General features: G+C 36.2%; 1 protein-coding gene across 2 annotated transcripts in view; it reads right to left on the bottom strand.

The window, feature by feature from the left end:
- Positions 1–14,125, bottom strand: part of RPRD1A (regulation of nuclear pre-mRNA domain containing 1A) — a 71,071-nt gene that overhangs the window by 447 nt on the left and 56,499 nt on the right. The window contains exon 7 of one of the 2 annotated variants that reach the window (XM_061169376.1): positions 2,465–2,662. In XM_061169376.1, coding sequence (XP_061025359.1) covers positions 2,513–2,662 — 150 coding nt within the window. In that variant the 3' untranslated portion in view covers positions 2,465–2,512. Of the gene's footprint in view, positions 1–2,248; positions 2,663–14,125 lie in introns of those variants that run through there. The other variant, XM_061169375.1, reaches the window with a different exon arrangement.

Here is a 14,125-nt window from a genome sequence, read left to right as displayed (position 1 = left end):
ATGCTTTTCTCTTGAGGGGCCAGGCCAAGCTGCACTCAAAAATGCATGATTTGCCTCACGTACACAGTGAAGAAAATGCTCATGATTTAGAATCTGGTATTATAGTACCCCCAGCTAGCCCCATTTCTTGAGAAAATGTAGTCTCCCTTTTAGAAAAGAAAGCTATTTACTGCTAAGGCTTACCATGTTAATTATCATAAGGCTGAAAACATAACTTCTAAACCAGACCATATCATTTGTGTTTACAGTCAGTAAATCAACCAACAACTGAAGGCTTGTGGAGGATTGGTCAAAGGGTGAAACTGGGAGTAGGATTCAGGTTGAGTACTATCACTTATCACAAATCGCATCAAGCTCTTTAAAAAATAATGCGTTTTTATCATAAATATTTAGAGCAGATACTGGCATTAAAATCAGTATCTAAGTCAAAAGTCTGTCTTAAACAGTGAAAATATTTCAACAAACTTCTAATAGGTGTCAAATCTTCCCAGGAGTACATAGTTTATAAATTAGTTTTAAATGGAAAAAAATGTATTTTGAATAGATAAATCAACGCTTCAGCAGATCATAAATAAGGTCAAGATGCTGAAAATAAATTAATACACAAGTTTTTGCTTTCACTTTAACAAAGATTAACTTATGTGGCATACTTTTACAACAGGTATAACCAGGTTTTAATAATTGTGCATTGGTTACACCCTCCACCACCATGCTGAATCTTTTTCTTACATATCCTACACCTAGGGACAGAAGTACACAAGACAGACATACACCCCAATGTGTAAGTCTGGCTGCTACACACAATTTTCTTAGCGACGTTACAAATGTTGGTCAGGATCTACTACCAGTAATTTGTCAACCACATTACAAGTTAAGTACATTCATGGTTAAGTGGATTAGATTCCTGGGTGAGCTTTCTGTGGTAGTGTTCACAGGGAATCTAATTACTACCGTTCCTGTGAAAAAATGTGCCCCGAGTTCCAAAAGTTGACTAAAAAACCTTGGAATATAAGCCATATGTGGGAACTACTTCTCTGTGTTTCTGTTTCGGAGAGGTCAAACTGTTAAAAGCACTGTTCCCAAAACTACTGGCTACTAAAAATAAATATTTGTCTTCTCCTTCACATATAAATTCATTTTAGCTATAATCTCTAATACTGAGAAAGAGTGAAGCCATTCAGACTAGTGAGACATAACTGGCTTGTGGGATTTAAAAGATGTTTTATTGACTATCTAAGTTGAATCTTCTTACAACGAAAAGAGAAATGTCTAATATGTAAAGTAATGAATGACAAAAATGTTCATCCTAAGTCATCAGTGAGTACAAACTCCACAGCTTAACAATGTGATTTAAAGAGAAAGCAGGAGAGCATGCAACTGCTCTAACACACAGGGTTAGAAATAAAAGGTAAAAAAAAGTACATTTGTTTTGGTAATTCTAAATATACAAATATAATATTTACCAGATCTACCCTGTAGTGTAGCACTGCTTAATTTCCAAATATACAGTCATTCAAAAACCTTAAGGAAACATTAAAAATGTTCCAGGCTACTTTACTGAACATTAATGAATATTGTGTTCTTGAGATATTAAAGCTAAAAATACTATTGTTTTTAAAGTTAAATGGCTAAGAGAATAATAAAGGATCATTATTTTACACTTCTTTTAATCCCACAGATGGCTTTATGTTAAAGGGATCAATTATGTTAAAAGGAGCCTGATTTGACAACTAGAAATCAGTTCTAGAATCAGAGTTGTTCTCTTAGTACAATGTCAAAATTTATAACATTTCCAAAGCATTTTCATATTAATCTATCCAAATAATAATAAAGTTTATTCAAGGGGGTCCCTATTTAACACTCCTTTTATTCTACACTGTGGCAGTTGGAATGGAACCCCTATAGTGCTATTGTGGAAAAGTTCTCTAGGTTCTGATCTGACTCTCAAAATGACATCCATGTTTACTGTTAAATTACTGACCTCTAGGAAATAGGAATCAAAGGCATTGAGAGGCACAGAACTGATATTTTGGTTGGGAAGAAGGGTGAAAATTAAGTTGGAACACTTAGTCCCTTCTACAATCAAGTCCTAACTATACCATAATAAATTCTCAACGAACTCCTGATTAGTTCTTACTCTTTAGGAATTACATACTATACAGTGATTAGATACTGAAGAAAATAAAGAAAATCATTTGAAAATACATGAAGAAATAGAAACATGGAATTTCTCACAAGGCCCTGAATCAAAAGAATTTACAAAAGATCTTTTGAAAATAATCACTATTTGTGAGCTTATTAATACACAGAGATTCACTTTGTTTAAACTAAGTCATGTTAACTTACCAATAAAATAGTAAACAAACCAACATTTTAAACAATTTTATAAATTACTTATTTCTTTTTGTTAATGTCACTCTCTCAACAATATACAAAAATAACACTACAGGACTATCCACCTAACCTGTCTGCATCTCTTGCAAAGTCCTGGGCCCTGGAAAGAGACTGGTCATCAATCTTCACTGTAGATGTCCCCCGCAAAGGGCAGGTGCATGTGGCTGCCAGTGACATTGGGCAATCGAGATAAGTCCGGCAGGCTCTGGATCCGGGACCTGAGTTCTTTTCGCACCAGGGAAACTCTGGCTAGCTTGCGCTTGTATTCCTGTAACATCAAACCACTCTCATTAGCATTTCTGGGAGTTCAGAGAAGAGCTATCTAGCTAATGCTCTGCATTAAATCTGGTAAAACATTCAGTTTATGCTGAATAACGAGATTATAATGTGAGCTTTAGATCAAAAGAGGGACTTGGGAAATACTCAAGTAGGTAAACATTATTATTATTATTATGAAAAACCACAATCGTAAGCTGTTGTTTCACACCTGTAAAAAGAAGACTAAAATATTAATATACTTAACCACAGCATATAAGATTTTCAGGTATACAGGAGCTTGGATAAGAAAAAGTATATATTTATTTTCACAAACTTAAACTGAAATTTAGCATTGTTTTCAATTGTGAATGTTGGCAGCAGACCACAGGAGCATTATCAGTATCTGTGAGTTCAACAGAAACCAGTTGCTTCAATATTACTTTACAGTTTTTCACATCTATCTTAAAATATTGTTTACATTTATGACTACTTTGAAATTATTAGACCAACTGCTACATGTAATTTAATATATCAGTAAAGAAGCATATATTACTGTACAAATTTTATTATTTCAATAATTCTACTTCAATATAACTTGTTTCCATTGTAATGCTATGCATTTTATTTTCTACATTTAAAATATTTAACTTGAGAAGGGGTCCAAGGCTTCGCCAGATCACCAAAGGATTACAATGGCACAAAAAAAAGGTTAGGAAACCCTGCAAACAGCAGCCTAAGGAGTCAGAGACTGGAAACTAATTAAGATCATGTTTGGCTTAGGCGGGGAGACAGCCCCATGTTCTCTGTAGTGGAAATATCTTTTAACTGAAGTTTCCAGACTTCAACAAGGAGAGAGGAACCTTCTTTACTCCATCACCTAGTAGAGGTGGGATGTGAAGAGGGGCCCTAGAAAGTGGGTATTATTCCCTCTATAAAGCCTACAACCCTCTCTTTCCCTCTGACCAAGGGTGATCTCAAACAAGACAGACCAGGTGAGTGATAAGCTTTCATCTGGGGTAGAAGGTCTATCCACAAAGAGCCTTTCTTCTTTAGCTGTTTCTCAACTCTGACTGAATCACCTAGGAAATTTTTGAAGAAACTCAGAATTTTCAAGAGAACTCCAGCCTCACTATCAATTAAATGAGAATCTCTGGCAGTTGGATCCAGAGCTCTCAAATTTTGTAAAAGCTCCCCCAAAGGATGCTAATACACAGCCAACTTGTGAGCTACTTCTCTACGGTTTTTCTGTCTAAAATGAAATCAGTTAGCGAACTTTCTTTGTGTTACTGAGCCTCCTCTTTTAAATAACTACACCTGGGGAAAGGAGTTTGTCAGAATTACTATATCCCAACTGCTCTAAGGGAATGGGGGAAAGGAGAAGATTTCTGAAGCATGGGGAACTGGGCACAATGGCAGACAAAGCAGGCAAGGTTGAAAGCTGGACATGTTCTAGGATAGCTTTGGGCACATAAGAGAGGGGTCAATCCTTGCCATGTCTGCCTGTTCCTGAATTTCTAATCCATCATGAAGATCAAGGTTGAGTAAAAGAGAGTTTAATTGGGATCTATAACCTCAAGGTAAGATTTTCCTGTTCCCTTTTCCCCTTTGCCAGTGACACACTGGAGCACCAGGTAGGTTTCAGCATAACAGCTCAGAGTGGCAAACAAAAGAGAGGCACCAGAGTATTTCATTCTAGATGCATACTTTTCAGTAGGATCTCCCTACACGTCTCATTTAGCACACATGTCTTCCTCAGAACATGCTGATAGGGGGGCAAACACATATCTCCATCTGTCCCACTGTTCTTACTAAATCATTCTTTAATACGTAACACCTAAAGTACTCTGGGGTCAGCATGACATATCCAGATGCTGTTCAAACATGCTCAAAAGTAATTACTCTCTGCTCCTCTCGAGGCTAGATGTTTTGAGAAATGTCTTATGTGCCTTTAGTGGTCATTACTGCTCACCCTAATTTCTAGTTTCTAGCATCCAGATAGGCTGTACTTCAATTATTAAGGTTTATATTAATCCTTTGATTCAAAGGATCTGTGGCAATTATTGATAAAAGCCTTCTACCAATTGGCAACACTGCATACAAAAAAATTGGTAAACATCAAAAGCTGCCATTTATCGAATGCCCATAATATGCCAGGCATTAAAATATGAACTCATTTAATCCTCTCAATAATCCTGTGAGAAGAGCGGTTATCCTTCATAAGCGAGTAAAATCGTGCTTTACTAAATTAGGAACAAAAGTAGTAATCAAAAGCTTTCTGCTACAGCCAGAGGCAGACTTTCATCTGAAAGACAAAAGATTTAAGTAGCTCTGGTTAACTATTTGATGTTAGCCTGAAGAAAAAACCAGATGAAACCTGACTAACTACCCAATTCTATGATCCAGGCCATAGTCCCAAAACTTTTCAATTGCCTCACTGGTGGTCTAGAAAGAGGCTCCAAGATTCCACAAGTTGGCTTCCTATGGCAACGATGCTTACAATAAGATGTGTATATTGTTTTGATTCTGATGTACAATAATGAAAGTAATTCTCTGAGGTCAGAATCATCACAGCACCATGAATGCACTCTCCTCTTTCATAGCACCTTTAGAAAAATGTTGTTGACTGTCTATTTACAATCCTCCTCTCTGCCCTACAAGACTGCAAGTGTTGTGATGGCAGTCCCCAGCATATGGCTAGTATATATTTATTAAGCACTGGAGATAACAGTGTTAAACAAAACAGATGAGGTCTCTTGCCTTTACAAAGCTAACATTTCAGGGGGAAGGAGGCATAAAAAAACATAAATATTAATATTATTTCAGGTATAAATACAATGAAGAAAATAAAGTTGGGCAATAGGAGAATAAAATACAGCAATGTGGGGGGGAACTCAAGGCTACTTTACAAGTAAACAAAAAAAGAGAGGATTAAGGGTTCAAAAATTTTAAGTTTAAGAGCCCGAGGGCGCCCTTCTTCTGCTCAGCCCCACTCCGTGAAACACAGGCTCTACCTTAGATGCGGAAGTTGAGAATACTGGGGCACGGATAACCCTTGCCCCTGATTCAGGAGGTGGTGGTCTTCACGAGAAGAGGCAAGCCAAGAGGAACACAGGCTCCTGCACCCCTTCCCTTCACCAACAGCTCAGCTCCTATAGCAGGGGCATCACTTAAATAAAAGCTTGCCATTGTCCCCACTCCTAGTTCCACAGACCTGACTCAAAGATTTTGCATGAGAAAGCGGCCTCCTGGTGTCAGAACAAATATCTAACACTGACCTCAAAACAAAATCAGTGTCTGGAAGAGATACCTGCACTCCCATGTTCATCGCAGCATTATTCACAATAGCCAAGATATGGAAACAACCCAACTCTTTGTCAACAGGTGAATGGATAAACACGTGGTACATATATACAATGGACTATTCAGCCATGAGAATGAAGGAAATTCTGTCATTTGCAACAACCTGGACAAACCTAGAAGACATTACGCTAACTGAAATTAGCTAGACAGAGAAAGACAAATACTATATAATCTCACTTATATGTGGACCCTTAAAAAAAAGATGAACTCACAGAAACAGAACAGAATGATGGTGACCAGGGACTGGGGTGGAGGGGGGGGGGTGGGAGATGGGGAGATACTGGTCAAAAGGTACAAGCCTTCAGTTATAAAATGAATATGCTCTGGGGATCTAATGTACAGATGGTGATTATAGTTAATAATACTGTGTTGTACACTTGATAATCTGCTAAGAGAGTATACCTTGTGTTCTCATCACCAAAAAAAAAGTAACCATGTGAAGTGATGAATATATTAATTAACCTGATTGTGGTAATCATTTCACAAAGAACACATGTCAAATCATCCCGTCGTAGACTTTAAATATATACAATTTTATGTGCCAATTTTACTTCAATAAAGCTGGAGTGGGAGAAAAGAAATATCTCTTTTTATTCTCAGTAAACCAAAAAAATTACCCTAAGCATGAAAGAGAAAACACAAACGTGGATCTCGTGGCATGCACGTATCAGGGAAAGTCAAAGGTGTGGTAGTCTAATCCGATAAACGCATCAATAGGTAAGGCCACTATGTAAGTCCCTTTCAGTTTTCTCATTCTTTTCTAACTAAACCTGCATTTTGCAAAAACAGCTTTCAAAAGACTTTTGTGTTTTAACCCAAATAACCTTTTTTTTTCCTAAAAGAATTTACCTCTGTTCCAGCCCCAAAGAAGGGGAAGGACCTGAATTTTAAATTAAAAAAAAAACTGCTGAAAAGCCAAAGCATTAAAAAATTAAGCCCCTTCCCTCAGCAATAAATACTGAACTGCTTTTACTGCAAAGGTATAGTGTTCTGACTATTCTGTGTATTTAAGTCTTTTTTATAATTTTTATTTTTTAATTGAAGTATAGTTGATTTACAATGTTTCAGATGTACAGCAAAAGTGGTTCAGTTATATATAATATATAGATATTTAAAGAATATATCTATATATATTCTTTTACAGATTCTTTTCCATTATAGGTTATTACCAGATATTGAATATAGTTCCCTGTGCCATACAGTAGGTCCTTGTTATCTATTTTATATATAGTAGTCTGTATCTGCTAATCTACAATTCCAAATTTATCCCTCCCACCCTGTCCCCTTTGGTCTCTTTCTTTTGTTCTCTTCTCCTGTGATCTGATGACTATATTTAGTATTATGTTTGGATTCCTTCTTCTTTTTTGTGTTTATATCTATTATAGATTTTCTGGTTTGCGGTTACCTTGAGGTTTTGGAATAGCAGTCTATATATATACGTGATTGCTCTAAGTTGCTGATCTCTTAATTTCAAATGCATTTAAAATACCCTGCATTTGTACTCTCCTCCCCTCACAATTACTGTTTTTGATATAATATTTTACATCTTGTTTTGTGCATCTGTTACCTTTTTATTGTGGACAGATAATTTTACTACTTTTGTATAATTTTACTACTTTTGTCTAACTTCCCTACTAGCTTTGTGTATGGATGATTTCCTACCTTTACTGTATGTTTGCCTTTATCTGTGAGCTTTTTCATTCTGTAATTTTGTTTCTAGTTGTGGCCTTTTCTTTTTCAACCAGAGAAGTTCCATTAACAGCTGTAAAGCTGGTTTGGTGGTGCTGAAATCTTTTACCTGTTACTTGTCTGTAAAGCGTTTGATTTCTCCATCAAATCTGAATGAGTCTTGCTGGGTATTCTTGGTTGTAGGTTCTTCCTTTTTGTCACTTTAAATGCATCATGCCACTCCTTTCTGGCCTGCAGAATTTCTGCTGAAAGATCAGCTGCCACTTTGGGAACCAATGCTTCACCTCATTTCCTGTTGACTGTTTACATGAGTCATTTTACTTCTCCCTCACTATTCCCCCCTCATTCAACAAGGTCTGTATTTTTGTTCTTAATTTACTTGCCGGTATCACCACCACCACCACCCTAAAACTGCAAACCCTCGTCTGACTATATTTCAGCATTAATGAATCAGGAGGTGTTATCTATCTTGTGTGTAGTTAGAGTGGGTTAGAGCTAGGTTGAAATCTGAACCACCACTAGAAATGCTTTTCTTTACAGCTAATGTTGAGTATATATTGTGTCCAAATCTCCATTTTACAAGACCTATTTTAAGACCAAACTTTGCCATGGAAACTTTTCCTACTTTAGTTTCACACTAACTTCCTATGATCTGCTACTATTCAAGTTATTTCTCAACTTAAATACTACTATACTGTTTTCTAGTTTTCATAATTAGGGGGAAACACACCTTGTGTGTATCCATATTCCTTACAGTGTTCAGCAGAGCACTGGGTGTGAACAGGTCCCCAGTCAATTCTCCTGGGCATTAGGTCAAAAGATCTGGATACAAGTACCACCTCCTCAATTTACTACCTGTAATCTTAGGCAAGGGCGCCCTAAGATTATCTAAGCCTCAGCTGCTTCCTTTGTAAAATATGGGTATCTATTTTATTGGGCTATGAGGCTTAAATAAGTTAATGTGGAAGTTTTCAAATTATGAAGTGCCATATGACTGCAGTTATCATTCTGGGATGGTATCAGAACCATCTCGCACCAAAAACAGCTAAGAGGATAAATTTCCTAAAATTTGGAGATCTTATTCATTTTAGGGCTGATCCAGATACAGTTGTTCTAATATTTCAGTTGCTTAAAATAAACAGCTTAACTATTTCTGAATTTAAATATATATATATATATATATATATATATATATATATATATATATATATATATAAGGGCTGCCTTTATCTTGTACATGCTACTAATAATTCTGCTCTCTTCTTTTATACATGACTCTGACTTAAAAAAAAAAACTTGGAGAAATTCAACTGTACCCACATGTGCATCTTTAGTGGCCATTAAGGGCTGTGGTCAACAATTTCAAGCATCATGCCTACCATAACACAGCCCCTTCCTTCCTACCCACTTCCTGAGAGACAGCTGCTGCAGCGGAAGGAGGAATATATCAAGTTAGGAAGCCCAATCCCAGTTCTAGTGAGCAAGCTGTGTAGCTTTTGTAGGAATCAAGTTTGAGTGTAATCCAGATTCCAGAATGCTCTGAAAACAAGGCTTTGATAACTCATTCTCTCTCACTTTTCATTTGTGAAATCAATATTTAGGGTGCCTTTCAAGTATAACAATATGGGCTGGACAACCCCCAGTTTTAAAAGACATATGAGGATATTTTTTTCAGCCAAGAAAACATGGACATCCTAGCATTATAGTTAAAGACTTTCTCCACAATAGCATTTCTTAAAGATGGAGTGATGTAGTATTTCCATATGACATCTTATTTCCATAGTATTCCACAAGCTGTATCTATGCAAACACCTAAGCAATTTAACTTCTCCCTTTGTATCTCACTGTATGTATCCTTAGTCTGAAATCTGGTTGATTCAGTTTTGGCTACTTAAAATTTACCTGTTACATCATTTTTAATCAGTCGTCATAGTAACTACATATTTGAGAACAAAATAAGTTGGTCCTTGGGTCACAAAAGCACAAATTAACTTTGAAGGTGGAGCTAGTTATCTTCATTCAAAATAGTATCAAGACATAATCTTCAGAACATATTATAGAACCCCTTAGGTTGATGGTAATCTTCATAATCCTGGTTCCTTTTATTTGTTCTTCTGCAGACCCCTAAATGGTTTTGTTCTTTGATATGTATTTCATTATGTCTTCTGCCTCTCTTTAGATGTTAACAAGTCTTTCTTAAGTGACTTTCTTCAATATAACTATTTAGAAGCTCTGATTCTCATTTTTCAGGATCCATCATAATTTACTTCATTTTGCTTACCCTGGGGTTGGGGCTCTTTGCTAGATTAGACAGGAAAAGTTAACTTAAGTATCAATCAATATTTTAAAAATACCACTTATTTTCTTAAAGAAGGCCAAGAAATTCCATGATGTCAGGGAGATTAGTTAAGTCTGTTGCCATCTCCAGGTAACAGAGTGTAAAGCAGGTAAAGATCTCAGTGGTTTGCCCTAAGTTGTCTTCTAGAAAACAAATACCCAAACTTAGCTTGGGATCTAGTCCTGCAATTGTTAAAAACTATTGTATATATAATTAAAATATTTTAAAAGTAAAATATCAAATCCTTTCTCATTTCTTTTCACATTATCCCACACATCTCTGATGGAACCATTTTTCCTTGACCATCTGCAGAAAAGTTACCTTTTAGTGGGAAATACTTTAGTGTAAACGAATGTCATCTAACAGACTGTCTTATATCTTGCAGTTCCTTTGAGGGCTTACTATCATTCTCTTAAATAAGTATTCTACAATAAAAGCAGATTTTACTTCTAAAATATTCTTGAAACAGGTAATTCCCACCTGTTAATAAGTTATAATTCTATTACCATGAAGGTTCATTAGCCTTCTGGATTAACAAGTAGAAAAAAAATTTAATATTTTCTCAGGGACTTAGTTTTCTGCAAGGAACCCAACGCCTACCTGGCTATCGACTGGGTTTTTAAAAAATCAAAAATGCTAAATTGTAATGAGGGTAGATACTGTTATAAATAAGCTTTATACATGTCTAGATTGAGTGTGACCCTAACCAAGATTCTGATGTGCTTACTAAATGCCAAATGCTGTTCTAAGTGGTCCATTTAATCTTCATAGGTAGAGACTCTTATTATCCATGCATTACAGATAATAAAACTAAAGCACAATTAACCACTAATTAAGAAACTTCCTCTTAAGTCAACAGACAGGGTCAAAAAAGCTTGAAACCTAGACAGTCTGGCTTCAGAGTCCTCATGCTTAACCATTATGCTATCCTGCCTCTTGTATCTTGGAATTGTTATTGGGATGGGTATTCTTTAGAAGTGTGTTATCCAACTGAAATCTACCTTACATGAAATATAGGATCACCACAGTCACAGGACTAACAGTTATGTCCCTAAAACTCAAAATCCAACATGTTTAGGAAACAAACTGTGACTTGTATTAGGTAGTCTAATTCTGCCATTAAAACATCTCTGGAATCCCCAGTAATGGAGAGGAGCTGTCATTTTCTCATGAATAACAGCATATGGGCCTAGAGACATTTTCTTAAAAAAAAACAAAAGAAGGACTAATAATAATAGCAGCAACATACAGAAGACACAAGGGAAAAGAAACAAAAAAAGGCAAGGGGCTAGTCCAATTAGGAACGATGACCAATATTCCAGGAAAGTTGAACCTATCACTAATCATCAGTTTTGACCATGGAGGGGGAGGGGGAGCCAGGAGCTGATAGGCAGCATATAACTGAGGTCATTTCTCTGTAAGCAACTTCAAAATCAAGTGGGAAGAAGGAATTTAAGGAAGTGAGATATAACAAATTAATTTTTCTACTTGTCTGATATTTAAATTAGGAAGTAGACTTAATCATGCTTTCTATAAATTTTCATTTTGTGTGACCTTTTAGCCTAAATTATTTTCAATTTCTGTGTGACCTTTTAGTCTCACTCCCTTAGTATGTATTACCCAATTACTAAAGAATCACACTATTTCAGGATCATGGAGGTCAGCCAATTTGGTATTTCCCAAATTGGGTGTCCCATGGAACATTGTTACACAAGGCTTTAATAGGCAGGCCATAAATCAGAGGTTCTGGGCTGTTTGGGAGCACACATAGTTTCTCTGCTACATCCCTGCTCCAATCTCCAATATGCTCATGTCCAGAGTGAAGCTCCAAGAAGGGAATCTGGTTTGTAACATTCCTCAAAAACCTGAAATACATGTTTGCTGAATATATACTACCATCTCCCATAGCCAGTTGTTTACATATAGAATACAGTGAGGCAAACATTAGACCCAACATTTCTCTTGTCCTTGTCATTCAACCTCTTCTTGACCACCTTCAGTAATAGCAAACACTACTTTATCCTTCACTTTTAAACAACAGTTTCACTGGATATAGAATTTTAGGTTGGTGTTTTTCCATCAACACTTTCCACCCCACTCCCTTCTTGCTTGTGTGGTTCTACTGAGAAGTGCACTGTAATTCTTAGCCTACAGGTAAGATGTTTTTCCCCTCTGGCTTTTTTCAAGGTTTTCTCTTTGCCTTTCATTTTCTGCAGTTTGAATATGACACGCCTAAGTGCAGACTAGATTTTTTGATATCCTGTCAGGTGTTTGTTCTGTGTTTCCTGGGTCAGTGGTTTGATGTCTGTCATTAACTCTGGAATTTCTTGGCCATTATTACTTCAAATATTTCTTCTGCTTCATTTGTTCTTCTGGTATTCCAAGCACATGTATGTTACACTTTTCCAAACTGTCCCACAATTCTTGAATGTTCTGTGTTTGGTTTTGGTTTTGTTTGGGAGGGGAGGTTGTTGCTTGTTGTTGTTCTATTTTCTTTTTGCATTTCAGTTTGGAAAGTTTCTACTATCAAGCTCATTGATTTTTTCCTCAGCAGTGTCCAGTCTACTGAGGTGATCATCAAAGGCACTTTTCATTTGTCAGTGTTTATTTCTAACATTTAAAATTTGCTTTTGATTCTTTCTTAAGCATGTTCACCTCTACTTAAATCTGTTCTTGAATGGTGTCTACTTTTCATTAGAGCTGTTAACATATTAATCAGTTATTTTAAATTCCTGAACTGGTGATTCCAGAATTTGTGTCATACAAGAATTTGTTTCTGATCCTTGTATTGTCTCTTCAGGCTGTTTCTTGCCTTTTGGCATGCTTTGTAATTTTTTCAAAAGCTGAACGTGATTACCAGGCAATAAAAACTGAGGTAAATAAATCTTTATTGTGAGGTTTTACATTAATCTGGCCAGGATTGGGGCTGTATTTAAGGTTTGCTGTAGATGTAGATAGCTGAGGCTGAAACATTAAGTAGTCCTTTCACATTAGGCCAGTTCTAATTGCCAGAATGGTCTTGCTTGTCACCTGGAACATATCCACTGGTCCTAGGTTCTGCCTTCTTATGTAAACCCAACTCTTTTCTTCTGATAGCTTTCAAAGCATCTAAAGACAGGTAGCACATAAATTATGCCTGTCCTCAAGTCTAATCTCTGATATCCCCATTTGTTCAACTGTTCTCCAACGCATTTTGTTTCCATTTCCTTTGCCATCCTGGCCTCTGCCTCTGAATAAACACTGTGGTAAGTTAATTCCCTTTGCTAACGCAGAATCCAGCATACATAAATTTATGTTCAATACATAAATCTGGCTGTTGTTTAACCAGCATCAAATAAAATAGAACGTACTTTCCATATTCTGAACACTTAGTGCAGCTTAACACTGTTTATGTTACCACAGCTATGTCACCATGCTAACAACTACATGACCACTGCTTTCTTCCATGAAGTGATGCCAAGCCAGGTCCTGATCATGTTGATGCAGTTAGCTTAAAGGAATCTAAATGTAGGAACTGACAGTAGAAATTTTTAAGCAGAGAAAAGTGATAATGAAAGCAATGTAAGATTCACATTGATTCCCATTCAATTTGCACAAGTTATGGACCAATGGTTATTAAACTGTGAGCCAAAGATGCGTATTAGAGGCAGCCCTAATTCAACTGAAGTTGTAAGCAAATTTCTGCGTGTGTGCATTTTTCAAAACTGTTGGCAACTCAAAAAAGGTTAAAAAGGGCCATGTTCTCATATTTCTGCAATCTTTCTGATGTTTCATGAATACACCTTTTTAATCAAAGAAAACTGAACACATTTAGCTATGGCCCCAAAAGTCAAAACGTAACTAAAATCTCATTAGGAATTAGAATATAAAGCACACTATTGTAGCATACTGTGTTTAGCATCTAATAAGTTATCAAAATTTATCAAATTTTCTGATAATGACCTGCCTAGTTAATATATGTGCATTTTCATTGTATGTAAATTACCTCAATTTTAAAATGTACTAAGTTTATTAATCCTAAAAAACACCCAAGACTATTACTTTATATTGGAATAAGATCACTGGATATTAGAAAGATTCCAAGAA

This window comes from Eubalaena glacialis, chromosome 15, assembly GCF_028564815.1.
Source record: "Eubalaena glacialis isolate mEubGla1 chromosome 15, mEubGla1.1.hap2.+ XY, whole genome shotgun sequence".
Classification (NCBI taxonomy): Eukaryota; Metazoa; Chordata; class Mammalia; order Artiodactyla; family Balaenidae; genus Eubalaena; species Eubalaena glacialis.
Note: the sequence above shows the minus strand (reverse complement) of the source record. Positions and strands in the feature narration are given on the sequence as shown.